Source organism: Hemitrygon akajei, chromosome 16 (genome assembly GCF_048418815.1).
Source record: "Hemitrygon akajei chromosome 16, sHemAka1.3, whole genome shotgun sequence".
In the NCBI taxonomy this organism is placed as follows: domain Eukaryota; kingdom Metazoa; phylum Chordata; class Chondrichthyes; order Myliobatiformes; family Dasyatidae; genus Hemitrygon; species Hemitrygon akajei.
This window is the reverse complement of record NC_133139.1, coordinates 86,587,311-86,615,140: the sequence shown is the minus strand read 5'-3', so window position 1 is coordinate 86,615,140 and position 27,830 is coordinate 86,587,311. Positions and strand designations below refer to the sequence as shown.

Sequence of the window (27,830 nt, the reverse complement as noted above, 5' to 3'; positions counted from 1 at the left end):
TTTTCTAGAGCTCTAACAGTACCTAGTTTCTTAAACCTTTTATAAGTTTTTCTTCTTAACTAGATTTTCCACATCCGTTGTACATCATGGTTCTTTCCCCTACCGTCTTTTCCCTGCCTCAATGGAACATATCTATGCAGAATGCCATGCAAATGTTCCCTGAACACTTGCCACATTTCTGCTGTGCTTTTCTCTGAGAATATCTGCTCCCAAGTTTCTGCCTAATAGCATCCAAGTTTTGCCCTACCCCAATTAAACATTTTCTCAAAATGTCTGCTCCTATTCTTCTCCAGCGCTATGGTAAAGGAGATAGAGTTGTGCCTCCAAAATGCTCTCCCACCAAGAGATCTGACTCCTGACCAGGTTCATTTCCCAATACCAGATCAAGTACAGCCTCTCCTCTAGTTGGCTTATCTACATATTAAGTCAGGAAACCTTCCTGAATGCACCTAATGAATTCCACCCCATCCAAACCCTTGATCTAAGGAGATGCCAGTCAATATTAGGAATATTAAAATCACCCATCACAACAACCTTATTATTATTGCACCGTTCCAGAATTTACCTCCCTATCTGCTCCACAATGGCTCTGTTACTATTGGGGGGGGGAGGGGGGGGTCTGTTGGAAAAAAAACACAGTAGAGTTATTGCCGCCTTTCTGTTTCTGACTTCCACCCACACTGACTCAGTAAACAATCCCTCCATGACTACCTCCTTTTCTGCAGCCATGATGCTATCCATGATCAGCAATGCCATGCTCCCATCTCATTTCCCTTCCTCTCCTTTTGAAACATCTAAAGCCTGGCACACTCAGCAGCCATTCCTGCACCTGAAATGTCCAAGTCTCTGTAATGGCCACAACATCATAGTTCCATATATTGATCCACGCTCTAAGTTCATCCACCTCACTTATGATACTCCTTGCATTAAAATAGACACATCTTAAACCATCTGGCTGAGTGCATCTTTGCTCTATCATCTGCCTATCCTTCCTCATAAACTCCCTACAAGCTTTTTCTACTTGGCCATATTCCACATTCATGTGAACTCTAAATTTTAACCAGGTTATTTCTGCTGCAAAATTGATGGGGTTTTTTAAGGCATATGCATTATATTTGCCTAGAAAAATCTAATAGTATGCTTAACTAGATAGCGTGCACTGAACGTACTAGAGTTTCTAGTTTGTAGCTTTTAACATAAGCAACCATGATTCTTTGTGCTTAGTATTAAAGATGCTGCTAACATCCAAAATGATGAGGCTCTGTAAGGTCCAAAGTGGGCCTTTTTTGCAGAATCATTTTACTGCCATGGACCTTTACTGAACATGATAAAAAAACAATAGAACTTTGGGCTTTGAAGACAAGAGAAAAAGCCAATAGTAATAATGCTGCAACTGTACAAATCCCAGCATAGACCATATGCTAAGTATTATGTAGTTCTGGGTAGTACACCTTAGAAAGGATGCTTTGGCCTGGAAAAGAATGTACTCTAAATTTATTGGAGTGATGCCAAGACACCAAAGGTTATATTACATGGGAGGATTACATAATTCTGGAATTTGGAAGTTTAAGGAGTCTTGCGACTGAAGTTTTTAAAATGTTAGGGGTATTGCTAGGCCACTTGGATATAAATGATTTCAGTAGTTAGGGGGAATTGGAGAAGTAAACAGTTTAAAAAATTAGAGCTAGGTGTTGAGCAAAACACTTTATGGGTGCTACTGAAAATTTGGATCTCAGTTCTGCAAGTAGCATTTTATCTGATCAGTTGTCATGTATAGATCTGAAATTGATCGAATTTTGAGAAGCAAAGATATCAAAGGAAATAGAGCAACAGAGACTTGAGAAGTTAGACCACAGATTAGCCATGACTGTATTGAATAGGCTCAGGGCTAAATTGCCTCTTTCTATCCTTCAGCAACACCCGAGTAGACAGGAACCGGGTTAAATCTTCAGAACAATGCACTTCAGCAGGACTGGGAATAGTCACAGTCAAGTTCTGAGATGCAGGGAAAAGGGAAGGAAGGACAAAACATAAAATAAAAAGATGTGATAGATTGGAAAATAGGGAATAAATGGGAGAAAAAGGCAGGGAGGTTAAAATATAGAACAATTGTTTGATATTAACAAAGGAATGCTGGAAATTTGGAATAAAATAATGTAGCTGCAGATTAGAGGTCAACTTGAATTTCATTTTTACAGATAATGAGCACACCCCTCAGGGCTGTGCCACCATTTGGCCCCTCTAGATCATGCCACCGTTTATTTGTCTTGGCTGATCTGATCAGGGTAGCTGTGCAAATGAGGGAAGTTGTGAATTTGATTTGTGGTCTGAATCAGGCAGCAGAAGCTAGAACATCACTCTCTAAAGAACAATTAATGATCCCATATTCCTTTTGAGAATCCACTATGCAATACAGTTTGTGGAAGGTACGCACAAACTTACCACTAAACTCTGCATTTCAAACAATTATCCATCAAGAATATCTAAATTAAATAATGGCAAGAGTTGCTGAGATTTCTGAACTTGTAATTCTGCATGGCCTTGGATGCGCTCATGCACTCAGTCTCCTACAACATGAATGGACAGAAAGGCAGTGTTGATCTTGATACCCTGAAAAAACACCAGAGATATGTCTGCATAATTCTCCCTGGGCAGCAGGAAATTAGGAGAGGTCACCTTAAGTATTAGTTAATGGATGGATTTCATGTATTTGATAGTTTTGTTGAGGATTCTGAATTCCTTGTCTTTAATAATCAGGTGTCGTTACTTGAAAATGCAGAGAGTAAAAATGCATCTCTTTTGTCTCTCTCCTTTCCCTGCTTCCACAGCCATATATTCCTTGGTTTTACAAAATGTGGTAGGTATGTGCTGTCCTACACCAGAGATGTGCCAGAGCAAGAGTTTGATGAATTACCCCACTATGTGTACTATCTGTACTGGTGGAAGTTCAACATCCATGATAAGTTGAAAAAGGTAAGTAACTAAGTTTTATCCTTGAAGAGAGAACACTGGAACTCAGTGATTCAGAGAAATCCCTGGATGGGCCTTGCTTCTAGTCTTCTCTGATTTTTTGGGGTTGTTTTCTATCAGTTTTTGTGTTTGTATAATGGCTTTAACGTGGTAAAAAATCTCCCAGAGACTCATCAAAATAAGTTTTATCATGAGCCACAGAAGGCGACATTAGGACACATAATCAATGAGATAGGTATTTTAAATAAACCTGAATTAAGGGAGGTCAGAGAAGTAGAGATGCAGGAAGATTTGGAAGGGCAATCCAAGCTCAGAACTCAGCAGCTGAAAACATGACGACAGTTGATAGAGCAATTAAATTTGGAAATAAACAAATCAGAGCTGGTATAGGTAATAATACAGTGGTGTTCGAAAGTTTGTGAACCTTGTAGAATTTTCTCTGTTTCTGCATAAATATGACATAAAATGTGATCAGATCTTCACAAGAGTCCTAAAACTAGATAAAGAGAACCTAATTAATTAAATAACACAAACAAACATTATCATTATACTTGTTTATTTACTTACTGGGAAAAATGATCCAATATTACACGTATTTGTTGGAAAAAGTATGTGAACCTCTATGGTAATGCTTTCTACAAAAGCTATTTGGAATTAGGTGTTCCAATCAATGAGATGAGATTGGAGGTGTGGGTTGTAGAGGCACCCTGCCCTATGAAAAAGACACTCAAAGTTGGGATACTGACAGAGCCTGCTCTTCTCAAAATAGATCCGTTTATGTGCACCATGCCTCGATCAAAATAACTTTCTGAGGAACTAGGAAGAATTGTAGAGATGCATGAACCTGGAAAAGGCTACAAAAGCATTTCTAAAGACCTGAGTGTTCATCGGTCCACAATAAGAGAAACTCTCTACAAATGGAGGAAATTCTGTACTGTTGCTACTCTCACTAGGAATGGGCATTCTGCAAAGATTACACCAAGAGCACAATGTGCAATGCTGAAGGAGGTGAAAAAGAACCCAAGGTGGAAAAGGCCTGCAGAAATCTCTAGGATTTGCTATAGTCTTTGTTCACGTGTTCACTATATAAAAAAAAGTACAGGACAAGAATGGTATTCATGGAAGGACACCACAGAGGAAACCACTGTTCTCCAAAAAAAAACCATTGCTGCATGTCTCAAGTTTGCAAAAGACCACTTGGATGTTCTTCAACATTTCTGGGAGAATGTTCTGTGGAGGACAGATGAGACAAAAGTTGAACTTCTTGGCAGAAATGCTCATTGCTATGTTTGAAGGAAAAAGAGCACTGCACACCAACACCGAAACCTCATCCCAACTGTGAAGCATGGTGGAAGGAGCATCATGGTTTGGGGCTGCTTTGCTGCCTCAGGGCCTGGACAGCTTGCAATCGTTGAGGGAATAATGAATTCAAAATGTCTGGGTAGCTGTATGTTACCTGAAGCTTAATAGAAGTTGAATAATAGACAACGGTCTGAAAGACAAGAACAAATCAACAATAGAATGGTTTAAAAAGAAGAAACTTCGTGTTTTGGAATGGCTGAGTCAAAGTCCTGACCTTAATCCTATAGCAATGTTGTGGAAGGACCTGAAGCAGGCAATTCATGCAAGGAAACCCAGCAACATCCCAGAGTTGACGCAGTTTTGTAAGGAGGAATGGCTTAAAATTCCTCCAGGCCGATGTACAGGACTGTTCAACAGTTACCAGAAACATTTGGTTGAAGTTATTGTTGTATAAGGGGGTCATGTCAGTTCTGAAAGCAATGTTTACATAATTTTCCGACAAATGCATGTAATATTGGATCATTTTTCTCAGTAACTAAAAGAACAAGTATAATGTTTTTTGTAGTATTTATTTAATTGGGTTCTCTATCTAGTTTTAAGACTTACATGAAGATCTGATCACATTTTAGGTCATATTTATGCAGAAATTAAGAAAATTCTGCAGGTTTCACAGACTTTCTAGCACCACTATGGGTGATAAATCAAAGTGCCTATAGTGCAATATACACTCAGTGGACACTTTATTAAGTACTTCCTGGATACCTCCTTAATAAATTGGCCACTGAGTGTATGTTCATTGTCTTATGCTGTTGTAGTCCTTCCACTTCAAGTTCAACATGTGTGTTCGGAGATGTTCTTCTGCACACCACTGTTGTTACTGTCGCCTTCCTGTCAGTTTGAACCAGTCTGGTTATTCTCTGACCTCTCTCATTAACAAGGTGTTTTCACCCACAGAACTGCTGCTCATTGGATTTTTTTTGTTGTTTTCTACACCTTTCTGTAAAATGTTGAGATGGTTGTTTTTGAAAATAGCAGGAGATCAGAAATTTTTGAGACACTCACTCCAAGGTCAAAATCACTTCGATCACATTTCTTTCCCATTTTGCTGTTTGGTCTGAACAGCAACTGAACCTCTTGACAATGTCTACATGCTTTTATGCATTGAGTGGCTGCCACATGATTGGCTGATTAGATATTTGCATTATTGAACAGGTGTACATGTGTATCTCATAAAGTGGCCATTGAATGTATAATGGAGGACGCCAGTCATGTGTACATGTAGTTAGAGAGCAGTCGAGGTTGGTGCCAAAGCAGATACAATTTACCCAGGAAACATGCTTGTTTTGAAATTAGAGTAATAGACTTAATATATCTCTCTATGTATGTGCGTATTTGTATGAATGTAAGGGTATGCCTGTCGCTCACTGTCACTGCTACAGTACGTTGCCTATACAGTTGTCGGGATAACAACATTCTGTTTCTGAAATCTGTTAATAACGTGAATTGTTCTTACGTGTGTGAGTGAGGATCACAGAAACACTGGGTAAGGAAACTGTGTAGAGGCAGGAAGAGCACCCATTAGCTCACTCAGTGAGAGTGTCTGCTCAGCACTCTAGCTCTGCATATTTTAACCCAACCCAGTTGTTGCAGATTGGTGCTAAAAAAAAATGACATGGAAATGGTTTATTCCCACCTGACGTACAATGCCTGCAGCCTTGCAGCAGCAGGCAAACTTGTCCCAACAAGTCTCTCAAACTGCTTATACGTACAGTATGTCCATTAGTCTGATGCACATTCACACATTGGATGTGCTCAACTGCATTCACTTCCAGTTTTTTTCAGAAAAGATACAATTTGAAAACAATGGAAGATATATTTAATCAACACACACAAAATGCTGGTGGAACACAGCAGGCCGGGCAGCACCTATAAGGAGAAGCACTGTCGACGTTTTGGGCCGAGACCCTTCGTCAGGATATTTAATATATTTAATCTTTGTTTTGCTTTATTGCATTTTAGGTTAGGCAAGTGCATCTTTTCAAAGATCAGGAAGTATACAGTGACCTGTATCTAACTGTCTGTGAATGGCCATCAGATCCCTCAAAGCTTATTGTGTTCGGGTTCAAGTAAGTAATCTTGGAACAAGATGTAGATACTGCTGGCAAGGTCAGCATTTGAAATCCATTCCTAATTTCCCTTCGCTTGCTACGCTTTTTCAGATGGAATGGGTATGGAATAACATGTCAGATAGTAAGGACAGATTTCCATACCTGAAAAATACCATCAACTGTTTCTGTGTGTCATTTTTCTAGTTAGGTGGTCATCCTTATTGATATCAGTTTTACATAATTGTTTGAATTTAATTTCTCCAGCTGCCATGGTGGAACATGAACTTGTCTCCAGATCATCAGTTCAGTTATAGGCCTATCAGACGATTCCATGAGTTCATATGTAATGGCTCCTTGGTTCTTCAGCTCCTTATACCTTTGAAATTTTCATTTAATCTACCTTGGTGTGCCAGGGAAGATCAAATGAAAAGAATTGGAAAAGAGGACATTTCAAAATATGGGCATCACTCTTCCTACATTGTAGCAGTAATATTTGTAGTAATCTGTTGATTATAAGGCATCAGGGAATGTCATAATATTTGTACAAAAAGCATGTCAACTTCTCACCCCTGACAAATTTTGGGTGGCTATTGGTGTATAATTCAGTTGTGTAATACAGATCCATAATTCCTTTAAAGTGACATCAGAGGTAGATAGGATTGTAAAAGCTTTCAGCACTTTGACCTTCATAAATCAAAATATTGAGTACAGGAGTTGGGATGTCATGTTGAAGTTACATAAGACATTGGTGAGGCCTAATTTGGAGTATTCTGTGCAATTTTGGTCATTTACAGTACCTATAGGAAAGATGTAAATAAGGCCATAAGATATAGGAGCAGAATTAGGACATTTGGCCCATCGAGTCTTCTCTGCCATTCTATTTTGGCTGATCCAATTTTCCTCTCAGCCCCCATCTCCTGCCTTCTTCCCATATCCCTACGTACTTTGACCAATCAAGAATCGATCAAACTCTGTCACAGAAGTTGTGGAGGCCAAGTCTTTATATATACTTAAAGAGTTCCAAGATTTACTGCTCTCTGGCTAAAAAAAATCTTCTCATCTCCGTTCTAAGAGCTGTTCTGAGCTCTATTCTGAGGCTGTGTACTCTGGTCTTAGACTCTCCCACCACAGAAAACATCCTCTCCACCTCTACTCTATCAAGGCCTTTCACCATTTGATAGGCTTCAATGAGGTCACCCCTTTGTTCCTCTGAATTCAAGTGAATAAAGGCCCAGAACTATCAAACACTGTTCATACGACAAGCCATTCTATCCTGGAATATTTTTTGTCAATCACCTTTGAACCTTCTTGGACAGTGGGCCTGATTGAAGTCCCCTCCTCTCAAAGCTTCCAATGTCCGGATTGGCTGCTGGTCAAAGCTCTTTTTCACTGTACTGCTTCATTGCTGCCTTTAACTTTGGGAAGTGAATCTGGTTGAAGTCCCCTCCTCTTAAAACGTCTGATGTCTGGATTGGCACTGGTCAGAGTTTTTTGACTGAAAGACTGCAGAGAATATTTACAAGGATACTGCCAGGACTTGAGGACCTGAGTTATAGAGAAAGGTCTCTTTGTGCTCTGCACAAAGGAATCTCCAAACATACACCAGCTGTTGTTTTTTGTCAGGGACGGGGCAGGGGAGGTTTGAGAGGCTTTTTTTCTTCCCTAAAGAATATTCTGCTTTCCCTCCATGTGGTTATTTTTGTTTAATACAGCATTCGGTCGGTAAATGATCTGCTGATAAATATGGTTATGAGTGATGAAAACGACAGAGATATTTATATTACAACTGTTGCCACACCACCATTTGTACTGTGTCCCGACTGCAGAGATATGGCTTTGCTTAACACAGGTAGGAAACAAACCATTTTGTTTTTATCTTGTGTTTGTATTTACATGTTTAAGTTACTGCACCTCACTTGCCATCATGTGTTTTACAGGTGAACAGAACGCCTATTGCCTGCAGCACGGCTTCATGCTTCACACCAAGTACCAGGTGGTGTATCCCTTTCCCACGTTCCAGCCTGCTTTCCAGCTCAAGAAAGATGGAGTAGTGTTACTTAACACCAGCTACTCCCTGGTAGCATGTGCAATATCTGTAAATACGACAGGTATGGTCAAATTGGTTATTGTTTATATGGGAACCTAGATGAAATGTATGAGCAGATAATTTTACAGTAAAGTGAGGGTGTATGGTTCAAATACACTGGACAACAAAGATTTTGCTTCCTGAATACCTTTAGGTATATCTTATGAATTTTGGGCTACTGATCATGAAAATCACCATGAAATTTCCCTATCGTGCACCAGTTTTTGAAATCACTTATGTTTATTATTTCAATTCATAATTCAAGTCAATTAAAATGTTGCCTACAATGTAAGCTGGAAAGATTCCTATCTTGTCCAGGCAAGCTTGGGCATGCTTAGGCAGTGCAGCTGCTGCATGGCAGGATAGGTTTTAGTAATGATTATTGGGTTCAGGACTATAAGGATAGAATTTGCTATCACCAGGCACAAAAATTTCTATGAAGGATTTTGATATTTGATACAGATGCTTCCCAGAATAACTGGTGCCAAGATTATGGAAAGCATTTTTGTTGGTCCACAAATCAAACAGGTCATCAATGACAGGCAATTTGAAGAATTTCTAGTGGGACCGGAGAAAATCACATGGAAGGCGTTCAAGGAAGTTGTTGAAATTTTTCTCGGCATTTACAGAGCACCAAACTATATGCAGCTGGTTGAAAACATGCTTCAAGCATATAAAACTATGAAATGCAACATGTCATCAAAGATTCATTTTCTGTATTTCCACTTAGACTTCTTCCCTGCAAATCTTGGTGCTGTTAGTGATGAGCATGGTGAAAGGTTTCACCAGAACATTGTGGTCATGGGGAAAAGATACCAGGGCAACTGGAATCCTTCAATGCTGGTGAATTACTGTTGGACACTTAAGCGAGAAGCCTCAGACACTGAGTACAAATGAGAATCAATAACAAAATATTTTTAACTTAGTGGAACTATTGCAAAGCATCAGCACCATTATGCAATTAAACACATTATATTCAATAAAAATGAATTTGTTGTTTCTCCAAATTCCTATGTGATACAAGTAGTCTGAAATTATATTTGTGTTCATCTTTAAGCAGTCTATCGTAAACAAAAAAAAATTCCGAGGAAGTAACACTTCCGAAAAAATCTGTTGTCCAGTGATATTAGTCCTGACAGATTACTCTCAGCTTCTCTCTCCAGCTAGGGGATCACCCAGATGTTTATAACTTCTTTGCCCTGAATCAGAAGTTAATGGATTCAAAGTTCAGGCTGAGGAAATGTGCACTAATTCTAGGGTCTCTAGTGCAACTTTAATGAAATGCTGTTTAATGTAAGTACTAGCTTGAGGCTTCTTCTGTTCCCTCGGATGCAAAATTCGCAAGGTATTATTTGAAGGGGAATTTCCCCTAGTGCCTTGGACTTTGTCCATCCCTTAATTGATATTGCCAAAAAAAATCTAGTCATTATCTTTGGGAGTTTGAGCATATTGACTGTCATTTTCCTTGTGTTGTGACCATGATTAGAGTCAGAAGTACTTAGGTTGTGAAAGGTGCCAAGTAAATGTATTGATCACTTTATGTGAACTAAAGTGACATGTATCTTAAAGTATGATCCCACGCCCTCTGGTCTTTCATACTTACTCTTTTGTTTTATATTGTCACTAGGCCACATATTTCCAGAACATTGTCTTATGGCCATCTCTTTTCAAAGATGATAGGTTCAAATTTCTCCAATCCTTCCACTTTGCTCATATTTCTGATGTTGAACTCACCTTCAAGGACTCTTCATCTCATGTTCTCAATATTTATTGCTTATTTATTTATTATCGTTCTTTCTTCTTTATATATTTTCACAGTTTGTTGTCTTCTGTGCTCTGGTTGAATGCAGTTGGACAGTCTGTCACTGATTCTGTTATGGCTATTATTCTATACATTTGTTGAGTTTGCCCACAAGAAAATGAATCTCAGGATTGTATATGGTGGATGTATTTTAATAATAAATTTACTTTAACCTTTGAACTTAACCTTCTACCCCCCCTACTTTGCACCATACTAAAGAAGGGTTAATTGTTACTTAGAATCTAATTTTTTTTGGGAGGAAATGGGAATCAGAATCAGGATTAATATCACTGGCATATGTTGTGAAACTTGTTGCTTTGCACCAGCAGTGCAGTGCAATGCGTAAAAACACTAAATTACAATGGGAAAAAATATATAATAAATTAAGTAAGTAGTGGTTAATGATAGATTCCGTTTTTGTGAGGCATCGCCTTTTGAAGGAGTCTTCGATGCTGGGAGAGCTAGTGCCCATGATGGAGCTGGTTGAGTTTGCAACTTGCTGCAGGTTTTCCAATCCTGTATAGTTGCCTTCCATACCACATAGTGATGCAATCATTTAGAATTATCCCCATGTGGTACATCTGTAGAAATTTGCTAGAGTCTTTGGTGATGTACCAAGTCTTCTCAAACGCTTAATGAAACCTTCTTTGCAATTGCATCAATATGGTGGGCCCAGGATAGATCCTTAGAGATGTTGACACCCAAGAACTTGAAAATCCTCACCCTTTTCACTGCTGATCCTTCGATGAGGACTGGTTTGTGTTCCTTCGACTTTACCTTCCTGAAATCCACAATCAATTCCTTGGTCTTACTGATGTTGAATACAAGGTTGTTTTTGCCATACCACTCAACCAGTCAACCAGCTCATCTTTCTCACTCATCACCTTCTGAAATTTTACCAACAATAGTTGTGTCAACGGCAAATTTATAGATGGTGTTGGAGCCTGCCTTGCCGGACAGTCGTGGGTGTAGATCAGTAAGAGCCGCATGCATACTTCAACTGCAGCAGTGTTGACTGTCAACGAGAAGGAGATGTTATTTCCAATCAGCACTGACTGGTCTCCTGATGAAGTCAAAGATCCAGTTGCAGAGGGAGGTACAGAGGCTTAGATTTTGGAACTTGTGATTAGTACTGAGGGTGTGATGGTGTCCAACACTGCTAATTGATAAACAGCAGCCTGACATACATATTGCTACTTTCCAGGTGATCCTAAGCTGAGTGGAGAGCCAGTGAGATTGCATCTGTTGTAGACCCGTTGTGGTCTAATTGTTTTAATTCCTGATTTAGGAGATTCTGGCAGTATGAACAGGAAAAGGAAGTTGATGGCTTGCAAGTGTACCAAGGTTTTTTTTGTAAAGGATGATAGTTTGAAGGGGAGAATATAGAGATTAAGTAAAAAGAATGAAAGGCCAGCTGTTTAATAAGAATAGAATTGAGAAAAACAAACACTAGTGTTTTGGATAAGTGAGCATGTGGGGAAACTGGAGAAAAATTAAAGATGTGAGGTTAAGACTGGAGGCCCTTCCAGTTTCCCTGCGGCCATGAAATCCTATGAGAAAAGAAAGGTAAAGGGAAAATCTCAAGAGATGATGATCATAAAAAATGTCTTGGATGTTGAAATTAATCTAGGAGATGTGAACTGACAAACTAACTGCTTTTTCCATTTCAGATCCATTTTACACTTTTTGCTTTCTGTGTCAGGTAAAACGGGACAAGTACTGTACAGCAAAAGCAGTGAAAATGATGAAACTCCAGTCGATCGTGAGGTGTACCCTGAAAATTTCATTTCAGCAGAATGGAGCAGTGTATCTTCTAATTGTAACTGTGAAGGTACTAAATGTACATTGTGCAGCCAAAAAACACTGGACTTCACCTCTAACTTGGCAGATGCTAACAACTGCAGGCATACTGAAAACTGTTCAGAGGAAATGTTGAGCTGGGAACATGAAGCCTATGAGCACACCGTTGTGGCAGTGTGTAACCCTGCCCACTGTGACCGAACTACTGCTGCAGGCAAAGCAAAGGAATTTGCAGCTGACATCTTCAGGCGAGCTAGAGCTGCTACCAGCACTCCAGAAGTAATGGGAGGTTTAGACATACAAAAGGAAGATGTGCTACAAAGGAAACTTGCAAAAGACTGCCTCAATATCCTTAATCCACAAAGAAGTGGATCTTCAGAAATCCATCCTTCCTTCTCCTGTGAACCCAGATTAGAGATCCAGTGTTCTAGTTGTGTTGCAGACACTAATGGTTATGCATTAAGTACCAATGAATCACATTCACTTGTTTTGGGGTGCAATTGTACCACCCTTAGGAAACCCAGCCTAGACAGTGGTGTACCATCTGCTCAAATAAGAACTGAAGGAACAAGTGAATTTACACCGAATGAATCTTGTGTAATGGATAACACTGGCAACCAGCAGCAGGAAACTGGACAAACAGACCCCGGTTATGTGAACTACATAAAGCTGCACTATGTTCTGGAGCCCACTGGCATGGTGGTAGATGATGAAGGTAAATAATCTTGTAGAATCTAACATGCGTATTTAGGAGTGAATTGTTAGGAATTTACAAGCCAATAGGTTCCTCGGTTTGGAAAATCTCATCTTGTACCATAGTTATTAGTTGCTAGATTTCCATTGTTTGATTCTCCCCTTGTACAAAAATTCTTTAAGATGAAAACAAAATCTTTGTCCCCCTGATGTTGCCTATGTAAGGGGTTTAAAACGAGCAAGGTATTCTTATTTTTCGTTGCTTGGCATTTTTGCCTCTGAGTCATTTTAAAGAATTAATCACAATTTGGTCTAATGACACAGCAGAGAACCTGGCAAATCCATATAATTAAAAGCATTGTCTTCAGTTGTGACATTAAACTGACCTTCTATCTGGCCATTCAGGAGAACGTAAATGAACCAGTGAAAGCTTTTCATAAACTGAGGTATGTCCATTAACCTACGGACAATGCTGACCTTACGAGCACAATGCCAAAATACAGCATCTGTTCTTTAATCTCCTTGCAGTTTGTTGGCTCTTATGCCATGTAGTTTAATTTCCACATTTCCCCAAAACAGTAACTGTGAATGCTGTGAAGCATTTCGGCATTTTATAAGCGCTAATTTTTATATTGGCTAGGTGAATGAGCAGTTACTTTTCCCGCAGCTAGTTTTCACGTGGTCTTCCAACAGAAATCAGGCTGTGTTTTCCACTGCTCAGATTACTGCATGTTATGCCACTGGCATTTAGGGCAGCAGTGAAGGTCCACGATCTCTCTATGCTTCTCTTCATTGTGCCATCTTCCCTGTTGTGCTCCAGGTGTGGTTCAGTGTCCTCATATCTACCTCTGGTATAGCACCAAGTTGTCTTGGTCCTTCATTGTACTAGTAGCTTCCTTTTGGTTTTCATGACTGTCAGCCATGCAAGTCCTGGATGGAGACTCTGGAATACCATCACACATGGATATGGAAGGATTCACCATTGCTGTTTCCATAAAAATTGTTATGTTTTTTTTGGCCCTGAGCTGAACCACCGGACCTAGAGGACCAGTGGACAGCTCTTAGTCTGGCCTCTACCTTTTGACCTGTTTGGCAAGGGTGAACCTACCAAGAGCCAAAGCACAAGGCCCTGACTCCAGCCAGCATAGCTCTCCAGGTCATTGAGGCACACAAGCCTTCAAATCTTATGGCAAGGTTGTGGCCCTCTTGGAGGACTGCTCAAATTCCACATTTAGATTTTGGTGTTCTCAGCTTTGTTTATTCCTTCCTTTCCCTCTCAGGTTATTTAATGCTGGAGATTATTGAGCATTTCCTCATCTGAAACACATTTAGAAGTGAAGTAACCCTGCATGTGCCAAGAACACAAGTTCCTGAAGTGCCCATGACCTCTACTAATGAATTAGAACCTGTCTTGTCTTCCAAAATATGTTAAAACATAGTGAATTCATTTAACATTGATCATTTATCCTTTGGCACTAGACTAGAGGTCAAAGACCAGAATTTTACCTACAGTTAATTTTTTTTCTCCTCTCCATCCTTCCCTGACCCAAACATGATTTTATGTGCTGTGAAAACCGAAAACAGAAATGGAGATGAAGAAAATCTTGTTAAAACTGGGCATGTCAGCAACATGTGGGGAAAGGGATACTGTCAACATTTGGGTTTCATGACCCAGCATCAGAACTGTGAAAGAGAGTTGCAAATAGGTGTTTGGTCATTTTTGCCCTAGATGGTTTCTCTTTCTATGGAATTCATTGCTACAGGTGGGTGTGGAGGCCAAGTCATTAAGTAGATTTAGGGCAGAGGTTGATAAATTCTTGATTAGTCAGGGCATCAAGGGATACAGGGAGAAGGCAGGAGATTGAGGTTGATTGAGAAAATGGGTAAGCCATGATGAAATGGTGGAGCAGACTCATGGGCCACATGGTATAATTTTGCTCCTATATCTTATAGTCTTCTGGTCTTTTTCCTCTAGTCTCCATTAAACTTGCATCACTTTCTCTTTCCCAGTTCTGATGAAGAGTCTCCAACACAAAACATTGTTTCTCTTTCCGTGGTGCTGCCTATCCTGCTAAAGTTTAACAGCATTTCTGTTTCTGTCCATGATTTGATATTCTGCTCTCATCTCTATGTGACTGTCTCAGTTTTGGCTGATCTGAACCCTAGCTCTTTCCCAAAATGAAATACTATCTTCCTTGAACACCTTCTCTCATAGATTCTTTGGAAAAAAGATATTGCATGGAGGTTGGAATTTCCCTGTTTTCACTGCAGAGCCTGCCCTGCTGTGATTAACAGTGTGTACTAGAGGCTGACAGTCTGACCTTAAAGCATTTTTCATCTGCAGCATTCAGTATATTCCAGCAGTGAGCATGCATGTAAAAACACTGGCTGTAAAGCATTGAGCAACATTGTGAAACCTTCTGTGTACATTCATGATGAACTTTGTGCATGGCACAGTGATGGACTTTTATTATCTTAGAGCATCTCCAGTGAGTTGTTTAAAACTAGTTTTGGCTGTTTTTTTGAAGACATGCTTGTAAGGATGCCCCTTGACCCATTCAGTCTATCATTTTGGGAAAATATTAAGAATGATGGAAATCTCAAAACAAAGCAGAAAATTAAGAAATGATAATTAACAGACATTCTTGACATAGGGAGGTAAATAGAGCTCTGTGAAGCATTTGTTAGCTCCACAGATGCTGCATGACCTGCTGAACGCTTCTGTCATTTACTAATCGTTTTTTTTCTGGTTGATCACAACGTCATTTTCTTTTGCTGTCTTCTGTATAATCTTATTTGCATCTTCCCCTTCCTCTGTTCTGATAAGGCAATGTAGACCCAAAATGTTGACTGTATCTCTTTCTACAGCTGCTGCCTAATTTGATGATCCATTCTCCTCTGCTGTCAGATTCTTTCCTCTCCAGCCCTTCACCTATCACCTTCCAGATACCCTCCTTCCCCTCTTCCCACTTTTTTTATTCTGGCGTCTAACCCCTTCTCAGTCCCGAAGAAGGATCTTGGCCCAAAATGTTGACTATCCATTCATTTCCATAGATGCTGCCTGACCTGCCGAGTTCCTCAGCATTTTGTGTGTGTTGATTTGTTGTGTTTTTCCAGTATTTCGATTTTTGTCTATGATTTTCTACTGTAACCTCCACATGACTGTCATAATTTTCAATTATCTTAATTCCGAATCCCAGACCGCTCCTAGAATGTTTTCTGCTCGCATGTCATATCATTAAATTTTACCTGTCACTAAAAGTGCAATAGTCTCCTCCTGATACTGATAAAGCGTGTTTGTTCAGTAGTATTTTCTATAATAATTTACCCAGCTTCAATTTGTAGGAAGTAATTCTGTCTAAACTTTCTTTAACCTCCTTAGTTTTTAAGTTATATGTCCCATATAATTTCTCAGACTTTCAACCAAATTAAGAGATTTTGGGCAAGGTTATCTTTTGATTCTAAATGTAATGACTGCTTGATTTTTTTTTAATAAATCAAGCTTTTTTTTTACTTAATGCAGTATCACCACAAAGTGCCTACCATTTTAATAAGGGAAGTTCTACCTATTTCTTCAGAATCTCATTAACTCAACACTGATATTGGGAGCTATCTAATCCCACTACACCTGTTGTGACAAGGTCATGTTCAGCACCTAAGCTGAGGATAAAGAATCACTTAGTGTCATCAATCACTGAAGAATGTGATGCCCATTCTGTTTGACGTTGAGCCGAAGACCAAATCATTACTCGGTACATCCCAATTTTGTCCCTGAATCAGAAGGTTGTGGTTTGAAGTCCCATTTTGGAGATTTAAGCACTTAAGATGAGGGCTGACGCTCTGCTGCAGAACTGAGAAAGTGCCTCACTGTACAAGCTGCCGTCTGTTAGATGAGTTATTAAATCAAGGCACTGTCTACTCTTCTAAGTGAATGCAAAAGATACCCAAGTCTATTTTTGAAGGGAAAGGAATTTCTCACAGATGACCTGGATGGATTTATTCTTCAACTAGCATCAGTAAAAGCTAATCACTTTTGTATAATTCTTAGCAGGAGCTTGATGTGTACAACTGGACTGCCATGTTCCAGCATTATTTTTTTGTTTGTAAAGATATTGCAGGTTTTATTTTTGTTGAGTGGTCAAGGATCTTGAAGGATTTAGTTAATACTACAAATGTTTCCAAAAAGATTTAATGCAGACAGGAGTTTCAGTGAGTTAATTCCTAGATGTGGCAGTGCCGGCTATGTCAGCATTCAACGGTCACGGTTGTCCTTTTACTAAGTGCTGGACCATTTCAAGCTTAGATTAACAAATGTTTCTCACCCCAAGGGACATCAGTGGACATGATGGGCTTTTATGACAGTACAGTAATTTGATACACTATCTTTTTATTCAGGGTCAGTTTGATTAATGGAATTCTCCAGCTGCAGCTTTGTGATGTGAATGTGTATCTTAAGATCTATCAGTTTAGACCTCTGACCTACTAATTCAGCAACATCATCTCTATTCAACTGTACCTTGTGTATCGGAAACTAAAACAATTTTTCTTTCAAACAGGAAATGATGATAAGATCTCATTGCCTTTTGTGGTGACTGACCTGAGAGGAAGGAATCTGAAACCTTTTAAAGAAAATGCCTTGTATCAGGTAACTTAACCAATCTAAAGCAGGAGACAGAGGGTGAGCTATGAATCTGTTCTGCTATTCAGTAAGATCATGATTGATGCAACCTTGGCCTTGGATCCATTTTCTTGCATATTCTTCATAACCCTTGACTCCCCACAGGCTAAAAATTCTGTCTCATAGCCTTCAATATATTCAGTGACTTGTAACCAGTCTGAATCATAACTCTTTCCCACACACATGGATAAAGATCCCTATTGAGAAACCGTACTGAGTCATTAGGAGCCTCAAGGATTAATTGATATGAGTAGCTTCCTGATGTGTTGAACAATGCTTTTAATGTACTGGGAGGTAGGGTAAATTGTTGCAATAGAAAACAGAAAACAAGCTCAAATTTATTGCATGCTTCTTTTCAAATATAACTTAATATAACATAATGAGAGAAGATGGCGGCGCGACGCAGCGTGCAGCGGCCACTGCGGGATGAATATCTGTTATCTGTTAAGTAGGATGCCGTGTACAATCCTGATTTGATGGAGATGGACGTGTGAAGCACGGAGGAACATTTGGTGAAACTTCTAAAATGCCTGTTTCGCTGCTGCTGCTACTGTGCGATCGAAAAATCTTCAGAGAGGAAGGCCCCTGAATCCTTGGCTTTGCCTGTTGCTTGGCGGCCGGGGCCAGGGTTGAAGCGCTCAGCAGAGTCGGTGCTCGGTGTCAGAGGGCTGGTCGGAGGCTTGAAGTTTTTGGACGGACTCAGAGTTGGCTGTGGTCGGGTGCTTCCAGGGTGCTGCATCGGGAAGTTTTTGCAGCGCTGGAGGTTCATGGCAGGAAGAATTTTTTTTCCTTCTACCGTCTGCGTGAGATGATGGGCTATCGGGGTCTTTGAGACTTTTTTACCATGCCCATGATCTGCTCTTTATCAAGTTACAGTATTGCTTTGCACTGTTGTAACTATATGTTATAATTATGTGGTTTTGTCAGTTAGTCTTGGTCTGTCTTGTGTTTCTGTGATATCATACTGGAGGAACATTGTATAATTTCTTAATGCATGCATTCCTAAATGACAATAAATGAGGACTGAGTGTCCTCACAATCTAATCTAATAACTGTAAATGTTTCTTTTCGTAAAATTTACAGCATTTTAAACAGGCCATTTGGCACAAGGAATCCTCTGCCATCATTCTCTTACCCCAGCTTCATCTCTATCAGTCCCCCCTTGTATTCCCTTCTTTCTGTACTACCTGCTCATTTTTACCATAATGGATCTGTGCTTTTCATCTGTAGTTGGCAGTGAGTTCACTGTTCTAAAGATAGGTTCTTACAAGTCTGACATTGACTGACTTTTGCAAGCCACTTATGTTATTTTTTGAACCGAGTTCAAAAGGATTTATTTAGTCAGAAGGATAAATAATTGAACTAAAACATAAAGAAGTAATGCAAATTAATTAAACAATCAGGCTTAATAAAATGAGAAAAGCCAAACCACTTATCTGCATAGAACATATTAATCAAAGTGGGTGACTTCACATGCCTTGCATTTTGATATAAAGCCCTCAGCTCAGGATGAAGTCCAGCAGTGGGGCAGAACATCAGACAGGCCAATTCTGACTGTAGCATTACAATGCACAGGCAAGGAAATCAGATGTCAGCTAACTATAGGAGCACCCTGACACTAATTCTCTGTGGACTTAAGGCAAATTATTTTTTGGCTGATAAACGGAGGCCTATTCTGTGTGCTCGGAGTTGCAACTGTTTGTGGGTTTTTATTGTGGATGAATTATGTGTTTCATGCATAATTGGATACAGAATGAATCATGATATATGTGGGAGAAGGCAGGATGGGTGGATTTCAGGCAGAAAGTTATCCATGATGATAAATGGGAGTCCAAAATTATGGAACAAACCCTTTTGTTCTAAGAAATAGCGCCCTTCCATCCTTTATATCTCCCAATGTAGGTGCAGAAATCCTTAGTTTAATGGCTCATTCAGAAGATGACAATTCTTGACAGGTAGCACTTGGTCAATATTGTCTGCTGTATCATCCTTAAAAGGATTATATGTGCTCCTTATGCAATGCACGGTCAAGGCTGTTCTATGGATGTAGGTTTATTCAAGGGAAACATTTAGGAATGAGGTGAATAATGCCTTTTACCTGAAGTTCATGTCCACAGAATGTTAGTGTCCTGTGTTTTGTCAATTTCTAGGGAAAGTACCTCACTGTAGAGCAACTGACACTTGACTTTGAATACGTTATTAATGAGGTTATAAGGAATGATGCTTCGTGGTCAAAACGCTACTGTTCCTTTAGTGATTATGATATTGTAATCCTTGAGGTAAGTGATTTAACAGAACAGCTTGACAGTGGTGTGTGTGTCAGAATGCGTCTTGCTGTATTGAATAAATATTCATTAATTCCTAACACACTACCTTAAAAAGTTGGTTCTTGCATCACCAGCATACAGTGGCCACACTATGTGCTATTTATAAAACACCCCTCAGCAGCTTGCCAAGGCTTTTTCAACTGCACCTTCAAAACTCATGATAGCCGGTCCAAGGGCAGAAGGCATCCAAGTCACACAGCTCCTGATTTGGATGCCATTACTCTGTGGTCATGGGGTCTACACTGTCTTGGAATAAGTATTCAACTCCAACAACTATTTTCAGATTTTACTGTCTCATTTTCTAAATTTAAAATGTATTGAAGTAGAATTTTTTGAGTTGAACTACAGAACATTCTGTCAAATCAAAAGAAAAATCCAAAATCTGTCAGCAATTAACTGAAAATTAAAAACTAAAATAGTGAGGCTGAAAAAGTATTTGCACCCTTTGTAATTACTACACTAACTTTCTTCAGTAGTAATATATTACCTTACCAACTCACCCAATTTGTTGATGTTGATAATTGGAGAATCACTTGTTTTCAATTAATTCCTCTTTGCAAAATTGCACAAGCTATGCCAGCTTAATTGGGGAGTAGCAGTGGACAGCAATTGAGGTCTTGCCAGAGACGTTCGACCAGGTTAAGGTCAGGAGTCTGACTGGGCCAATCAAGGACATCAGTTTTCTTCATTTGTAGCCGCTCCATGGTTGCTCTCGCAGTGTGTTTTGGATCAATGTCCTGCTGAAGGATGAACTTTCTGCCCAATTTTAAGCTTTCTGGCAGAGGTTAGCAAGTTTTTATTCAGGATCTCTCTGTATTTAGCAGCATTCATTTTCCCGTCAATTCTGACCAGATTTCCAGCATCTCCTGCTGAAAAGCATCCCCATATCATGATGCTGCCTCTATTATACTTTACATTAAGGATGCTGTTACCTGGTTGATGTGCAGTACCAGATTAAGGCCAGATTTTGGTCTTAGTGTTAAGGCCAAAAAGTTCTGCTTTAGTCTCATCCATTCACAAGACCTCCTTCTGCATCTTCTAAGTGCTGCTTTGCAAAGTCTTTACTGGCAAGGATATGTTTTTTCTTAATCAGAAATTCTTCCTTGCTATTCTTTAGTTAGACCATAAGATATAGGAGCAGAAGTAGGCTATTCAGCCTATCGAGTCTTCTCCGCCATTCAGTCATGGGTTTGATCCAGTTCTTCCAGTCATCCCCACTCTCCTGCTTTCACCACATACCCTTTGATGCCCTGGCTAATCAAGAACCTATCTATCTGTGCCTTAAATGCACCCAATGACTTGGCCTCCACAGCCACTCATGGCAACAAATTCCACAGATTTACCACCCTCTGACTAAAGTAATTTATCTGCATCTCAGTTCTAAAAGGACGTCCTTCAATCCTGAAGCTGTGCCCACTTGTCCTAGAAACACCTACCATGGGAAATAACTTTGCCATATCTAATTTGTTCAGACTTCTTAACAACTGGAATGTTTCTATGAGATCCCTCCTCATTCTCCTGAACTCCAGGGAATACAGCCCAAAAACTGCCAGACATTCCTCATCCGGTAACCCTTTCATTCCTGAAATTATTCTCGTGAATCTTCTCTGAACCCTCTCCAATGTCAGTAGTTCTACATGCTTTACAATTTTCACTGTTTTCTTGGACTCTACAGTGAAAAAAGAAGTATATGATTCACAAGTAAATATTCTCATTTAAATTGATCAAAAGCCATGGTTGTACTACTCATTTATGTGAACAAAGGGTTGGGGGCTGAATACCTTTTCAAGGCACTGTCAATGATGGACCTCTCTCCAACAGTGCAGCACTTCAAGGCAGCAGCTTACCACTACTTTCTTAAGAGCAATTACAGATTCACGCCTTATACATACAGTAAATAAGTGTATGGTCCATATTTTTGTTCTAATCATGGAGGTTCACAATCTATGCTACTTCGGTTGATCCATGTTATTTTTGTCTTAGAAAGGTCCGACGGGCTGAGAACGATTTGCTTCCTCTCCCGTTATATGGGGTCTGAGGTGGCCGAGGAGACCACCTGTGGTGATATTTCATTTTCATTTTTTATTAGATTGACTAGGTTTGTACTTACATGTTTCTGAATGTCAGGACCTGAGATGCTGGCCTTTATTAGTTGGGGCATTGAATACAAGTGTAGGGAGGTCATGTTCCAACTTCATATATAAAATATTGCAGCTGCAATACTCTGTTTAGTTCTGGTCACCACACTACAATTACAGGAGAGACAGACGAAACGTTGAAGGGGGGACATGAATGAGGTGTATACAGTTGAGGAGTATAAATGGGATAGACAGCAATATTTTTTTCTCCTCATCAGAGGTAAATAGAACTAGAGGACCGAGATGTAGGGTAGGGAAAAGACATTTAGAGGTTATCTGAGGGGACCTTTTTCACCTAGACAATGACAAGAAACTGGAAAACACCTCCTGACAGGTGGTGGAAGCAGAGTCACTGACAGCATGTTGGATGCATCTAAACCGCTTAAGTCACCAGGGTGTAGAAGGGAGATGGGATTAATATAGATGGGTACCCATCAGTCAGCATGGAGATGGTGGGCAGAATGTCCCGTATTTCCATGCCCAAGGATTCTACCTGCAAACGTTTCTGAAGGTTTTGACAACCAGTTAAGTGAGAAGGCATGGCTTACCTGGTTGTCAAAAGATTTTTTTTTACAATACTTCTGCAGATATAATTTATTCTGGCTCACAACTTCATGGGAATAATTGTAGATGTTTTCAGTAATGCAGGTCAGGGCAACCTCTGGGGATGCTCCAAGGTAAACAAAGACTTAGTGGATAGGTGAAAAGAAGATTCTGGGTCATTTTATAAATGGAGTCCTCATGGCTTCACATGATTCTGAGGTCATATGCAGGATCTGCTGTAAGTTATTCCAGATTCAGGATTTCTTTATTATCAAAGAATGTAATAGACATTTGTTACCAACTTAGGTTTTTTTTTTATTCATACAAGGGATGTTTATGTCTCTGGTGAAGCCAGCATTTCTTGCCTATCCTTTTTTGCAGTTGGTGGTGAGCTGACAGTTATTATCACTCGTTCTACCTTTCAGTACATTCTATATACACACTTAGTTGTCCTGTACACTGTTTACTAAAGGGCCTTGTGTGGTATGTTGAAGATGAAAGAAAGAAATAAATCAACTTGTTGCTGGACTTAAAGTGGTCATTTATGCACCTCGGATTTGGATATGTAATCAGCAGCTGTAGATTAGTAATCTGTCTTGTTTTTCAATTTCAAGGTATGCCCTGTAACTAACCACGTCATCATTAACATAGGATTGCTGCTCTTAGCATACCCTCCAGATGAGGAAGGGCAAGTAAGGTAAGACCATCCTTTCAGATTGGAGGTTATACTTAAATGTTACACTTTACTGTATTGGGTACCTGACTTTTGTTTTCTATGGGTGAGATTCATGGTGATCTTTCACCTCAAAATTCAGGATTCTGCCCTGGCTCATGAAAATCAAATTTCCTTGCATTGTAGCTCTGAGAGTGAAACATGAAATGGATTGAGCAAATTCAGCATGGTTCATAGCCACCATTTCTGGTAATGGAAAACTTCCCCTACTACCACCTATTTTAGGATCGGTTGATGTAAGTTTGGCTTGTGGACTTCTAGCAATCACAACATTGCCTAGGATCAGGAAGGAAGTGTTACTTGGATGCTGTGGGATGTATTCTTCTGTGGTCAGTCTCGGGGTGTAGCATTGGGAGGGAATTTGACCTACATTATATCAAAGGGCCCCTACTGTGCAGTACTGTTCTATATAGCTGCCTTGACTTGAACCCTCGATTTCATGTTGGAGGCATCAACTGGGAAATTATCTGCAATGAAAAGATAGGCTGTAGTTATTTCAGCTGTTGGATGAAAGCTCATGAATTCTGAATGGGAATTAAGCCTATGGCCCTTCAAACCTACTCCCTCCTGCAGATTGATTCATCGTGTCATCTCCATTCTGAAATGTTTAGTACTGGTTAGCCCTTACACTCTCACAGTATGTTTCTGTACCCTGCATTAGTATAGAATCATAGTGTTTTCTAATGTGTCCTTCCATTAACCACTCCTGTGTGTGTAACCTGCCTCTAAGTTGCTATCAAGCCTTATTAATGATTTTTCAGACCCAAGGCATATCATACTTGTTTGAAGGGTGCATGGAACCTAAATACGGGCATCTTTGCGACTGTGGGTGTTGGAGACTTAACTGCCGTCCAGGGTCAAACAAGGTAGGTTAAATGGTGCATTTTCCCAACAGCACCTTGTTTGTGAAATGTAAATTAAGGCTAATATTGGAATCTTTTTTTGTCCTTTTTGCACAGTGGCAGCGTTTGGAGTACCTTTCGGAAAAGCTGTGTTGATGTAGCGATGCGATGGCTAGTCCCCGAAAGTACCTTTCGCAATGTGAACAGAATGACGAATGAAGCCCTGCATAAAGGTATGCTGCGGTACCATGGGTGTGAGTTGCATGTGGCGCAGATGATCTAATCCATCCACTGCAGCCCTTCCTCAGTGCTACACAGCAACCACTTGGCTTCAAGTGCCACAAGGCTTCTGTGAACCAGTGATGCTTGTGGGTTGGAATTCAAGTCTGTTTACAAACACAAGGGGTTCTGAAGATGCCAGTAATCCTGAGCAATATACACAAAAAGCTGGAGGAATGGTAGGTCAGGCTACATCTATGGAGGAGAATAAACAGTCAATATTTCAGGTCGAGACCCTTCATCAGGACTGGAAAGGGAGGAGGCAGAAGCCAGAATAAGAAGGTGAGGGGGGAGGAAGGAGTACAAACTGGCAGCTGAAAGGGGAAAGGTTGGTGGGTGGGGAAGGGGGTTGAAGTAAGAAGTTGGGAGGGGATAGGTGGAAGAGATAATGGGCTGAAGAAGAAGGAATCTGATAGGACAGGAATCCAGTAGAAAGGAAAAGATGAAGGTGTTCAGAAGGAGCTGATGGACAGGTGAGGAGAAGACGAGGGATAAGAGGATAACCAGAATGAGTGGGAAAAGAGAAGGTTGGTGGAGGAGAGAGAAATAACCGGTTGGAGAAATTGAAGTTCATGATGTAAGGTTGGAGGCTACTCAGACAGAATGAGGTGTTGCTCCTTCATCATCACTCTGGCCTCATCGTGGTAGTAGAGAAGGCCATGGACAGACCTGTCATATTGAGAATGGAGGTCGAATTGAAATGGGTAGCCACTGGAAGAATTTGCCTTTTGCAGCAGACAGAGTGAAGGTGCTCGACAAAGCAGTGCCCCCAATCTGTTGGATCTCACTGATGTAGAGGAGGCCTCACTGAGGGCATCAGATATAATAATTGACCTTGTCAGACTCGCAGGTGTCCACTGCAAAAGGCAAATTCTTCCATTTAAATTCGACCTCCATTCTCATTCTGACATGTCTGTAGCACTTGTCATGCTTGCAGTGATAAGTATCAGGAAGAAGATCAGTGGAGAAAGATAAAAACATAGAGAATGATCCCAACAGAAAGCAGAAAGAAAGATGATGTTCCTTTCTTTCCCTGGTCCTACACCCAAAGAAGGTAAGGATATGCTACTGGAGTGCAGGAGCCTTGTTGCAATCAAGTTACAAGGAATGCTATGCCCTCCCTTTGGCTAACTGCTATTCACTTTCAACTGCTGATAATGGAATTGAAATCAGGAGATATAGATTAGCATCTACAGACCCATGCAGTGCACTCTGAGAATCTATTGTGATTTTCCCCACAGAGTTTCTCAGTTACCAAGCAACAGTGTGTTAGCGTCTGTGTCACTCCACATGTCAGGTTATTTCTCAGTGACCTGCTAATGTGAGACATTACAACACAAATCACCAGTGCCATGCTGGGTGAAGGGACTGGGTTATTACTGGGTGATTCTATATTTGATCAATCTCATGATTATGTTAAAACAGACATGTTTTAATCTCTCTGCCTGTTGATAGAGCAAAACTTTAGTCTTGGTGCTTAGCGAGAAAGTTAGGGAGAACAGGATTGCTGTACAATGATTTAATGTGATCCTCGGCTTCTGTGTAGGTCGCTCCTTGAAACGCCTAGCGGATAGCGGACGCTGTATGTGGATTGTTCTGTAGCTGTGGGTCACCATCGTTTGTTCAGACAACAAATTTTAAAGGGAAGAATCGAGAGACCATCTTTCAAGAACAAAGCCAGCTGCAAATACATTGAAGATTTTAAGACTTTCAATTTTTTTAAAAGCTACCTCTTTAGTCAAATTTTTGTTTCAGTCATTCCTTTTCAAGCCATTAAATAAGGCCATATCCTTGGAGATTTTAGGAATAAGAATTTATCTTCCAAGAGTGTGCACGACTTTGAATAGTTACGTTTATTTTTTGTAGACTGGTACTTAATTTACAAGTATTGAACATGCCTTCACTGAAGTTTAACATCTTTGATGTCTGTATTACCTCAGTATATAATTTAGAACCTTTAGTCATGTTGATATTAATGTCTTTGGAGATTACCAGGACACTTTGCTGGTTATTTTTCTTGTTAGAAACGCCGTTTAACCTTTAACATTATTTAGTGTTTAGTTTAAAAATGCAAAGAGCTGGTTACATTCCTTCCTTGAATCCTCCCAGTTCATGGCTTTCTGACTGAGAATGCTGCTTGTCATTGGACACAAGACAGGTTCTTCACAGCAGCTAACCACCTTCAGAATTCGTTAGTGGGGCTGGTTGTTCCGGTTACAGAATCACGGATGATGAGCAATGTAACCAGTTTCCATATCAAGCTGTTGCTAAGTAAGAATATATTCCTCTGATTTTTAATAAAGGAGAGACAGAAGCTCAGTGTAAATAGTCTGCTGTTGGAAATATAATAAGTGAATGTCAGTATTGACTGAGTGTAGATTGGGCTGAGTTCATGAGTGATTAAAATGCAGATGGCATCAGGAACTGTGGCCAGTAAAATCAGAAGACAGAAAATGGATTGGCAAGTTTTACAGCCAGGATATGCACTAAACATTTACCTCAAATGGTTTTCTTTTGATAGGAGCTATAAAATTAATTGGGTCTTGCAAAACAGGGTCTTTTTAAATTTATTAATTTTCTGCTAGAGAGACAAATTTGACACCAAAGTAAGTGAGAGGAAATGGATGGATTTTTATCTAGACATGGTCTAAATACATGACTCTAACAATCCAACAAAGATGTGTAGATCACACAAGAGATAGCAGATTCTATCTGAAAACAAACTCATTTCTTTCCCATGCTATCTTAGTAAGTGAGTCATGAGGGGGTAGGGTGGGTAGTACGTGTGTGTATGGTTTTAAAATTACTAGCTCTGTGAATTACTACATCTGATATTGACCCAATGCAGTTTCTTCCCCGCCCGTCCAACTTTTCAAGTGAACCTCCCTGTCTTGTCTTCAATATCAAGCAACACCTGCCCAGCTCGAGGCTCAGTCCAGTATTGCTGAAGCTTAACAGAGAACTGGAGAAGGCTTGGACCATCCAGTCAACCCCACTAGTATCTACTGGGAAGTCCACTTCTGGAATGTACAAAGTAAAGGAAAATTTCTCTTAAACTGCAGCTTCAATGATGTAGTGGAAAGGACTGACAAAGGTTGCCCACTAATCTGACATGACTCTTCCAGTCCAACCCTGTTACCAATCAGTACGAAGCCTCTCAGTTTACAGCAGTAAGTCTGTTGTGATATAATTTGGCTCCAGGTTCTCTGTGTCCACAGTTGTCTGAATCAAGTTGGCTCTGTTGTGTTCTTCTACAACACCTAACATGCTGTCTGGTGACATCATCCATTGATTTCCAGGTGGTGTCAACTCATAGAGGGCATTAACCACTTAAACTTTACACACATTAGTGCCACTTCTGAACTGGGTGATACCCACTTTGATGAGGGCATTCCTAAATCTCCATGAGATCTTAATGATCTGTATTGATTCACTCCCAATAGCTATGAATCCATTCAGATTCTATGGCTTCTCTCTCCCTGCAGAAATTGGCACCTAGCCTGTGTGATAGGGGTACAGTTCAAGAGCTT

General features: G+C 40.0%; 1 protein-coding gene across 2 annotated transcripts in view; it reads left to right on the top strand.

Annotated features, from left to right (window-relative positions):
• dcaf15 (DDB1 and CUL4 associated factor 15) overlaps nt 1-26,614 on the top strand; it is a 40,012-nt gene extending 13,398 nt beyond the window's left edge. The window contains exons 3-13 of one of the 2 annotated variants that reach the window (XM_073069358.1): nt 2,829-2,973; nt 6,292-6,398; nt 8,093-8,229; nt 8,318-8,488; nt 11,970-12,782; nt 17,317-17,405; nt 19,589-19,717; nt 23,061-23,143; nt 23,941-24,045; nt 24,139-24,254; nt 25,847-26,614. In XM_073069358.1, the coding sequence (XP_072925459.1) occupies nt 2,829-2,973; nt 6,292-6,398; nt 8,093-8,229; nt 8,318-8,488; nt 11,970-12,782; nt 17,317-17,405; nt 19,589-19,717; nt 23,061-23,143; nt 23,941-24,045; nt 24,139-24,254; nt 25,847-25,902 (1,951 nt within the window). In that variant the 3' untranslated portion in view covers nt 25,903-26,614. The remainder of the gene's footprint in view (nt 1-2,828; nt 2,974-6,291; nt 6,399-8,092; nt 8,230-8,317; nt 8,489-11,969; nt 12,783-17,316; nt 17,406-19,588; nt 19,718-23,060; nt 23,144-23,940; nt 24,046-24,138; nt 24,255-25,846) is intronic. The other variant, XM_073069359.1, reaches the window with a different exon arrangement.
• Nucleotides 26,615-27,830: the final 1,216 nt, after the last annotated feature.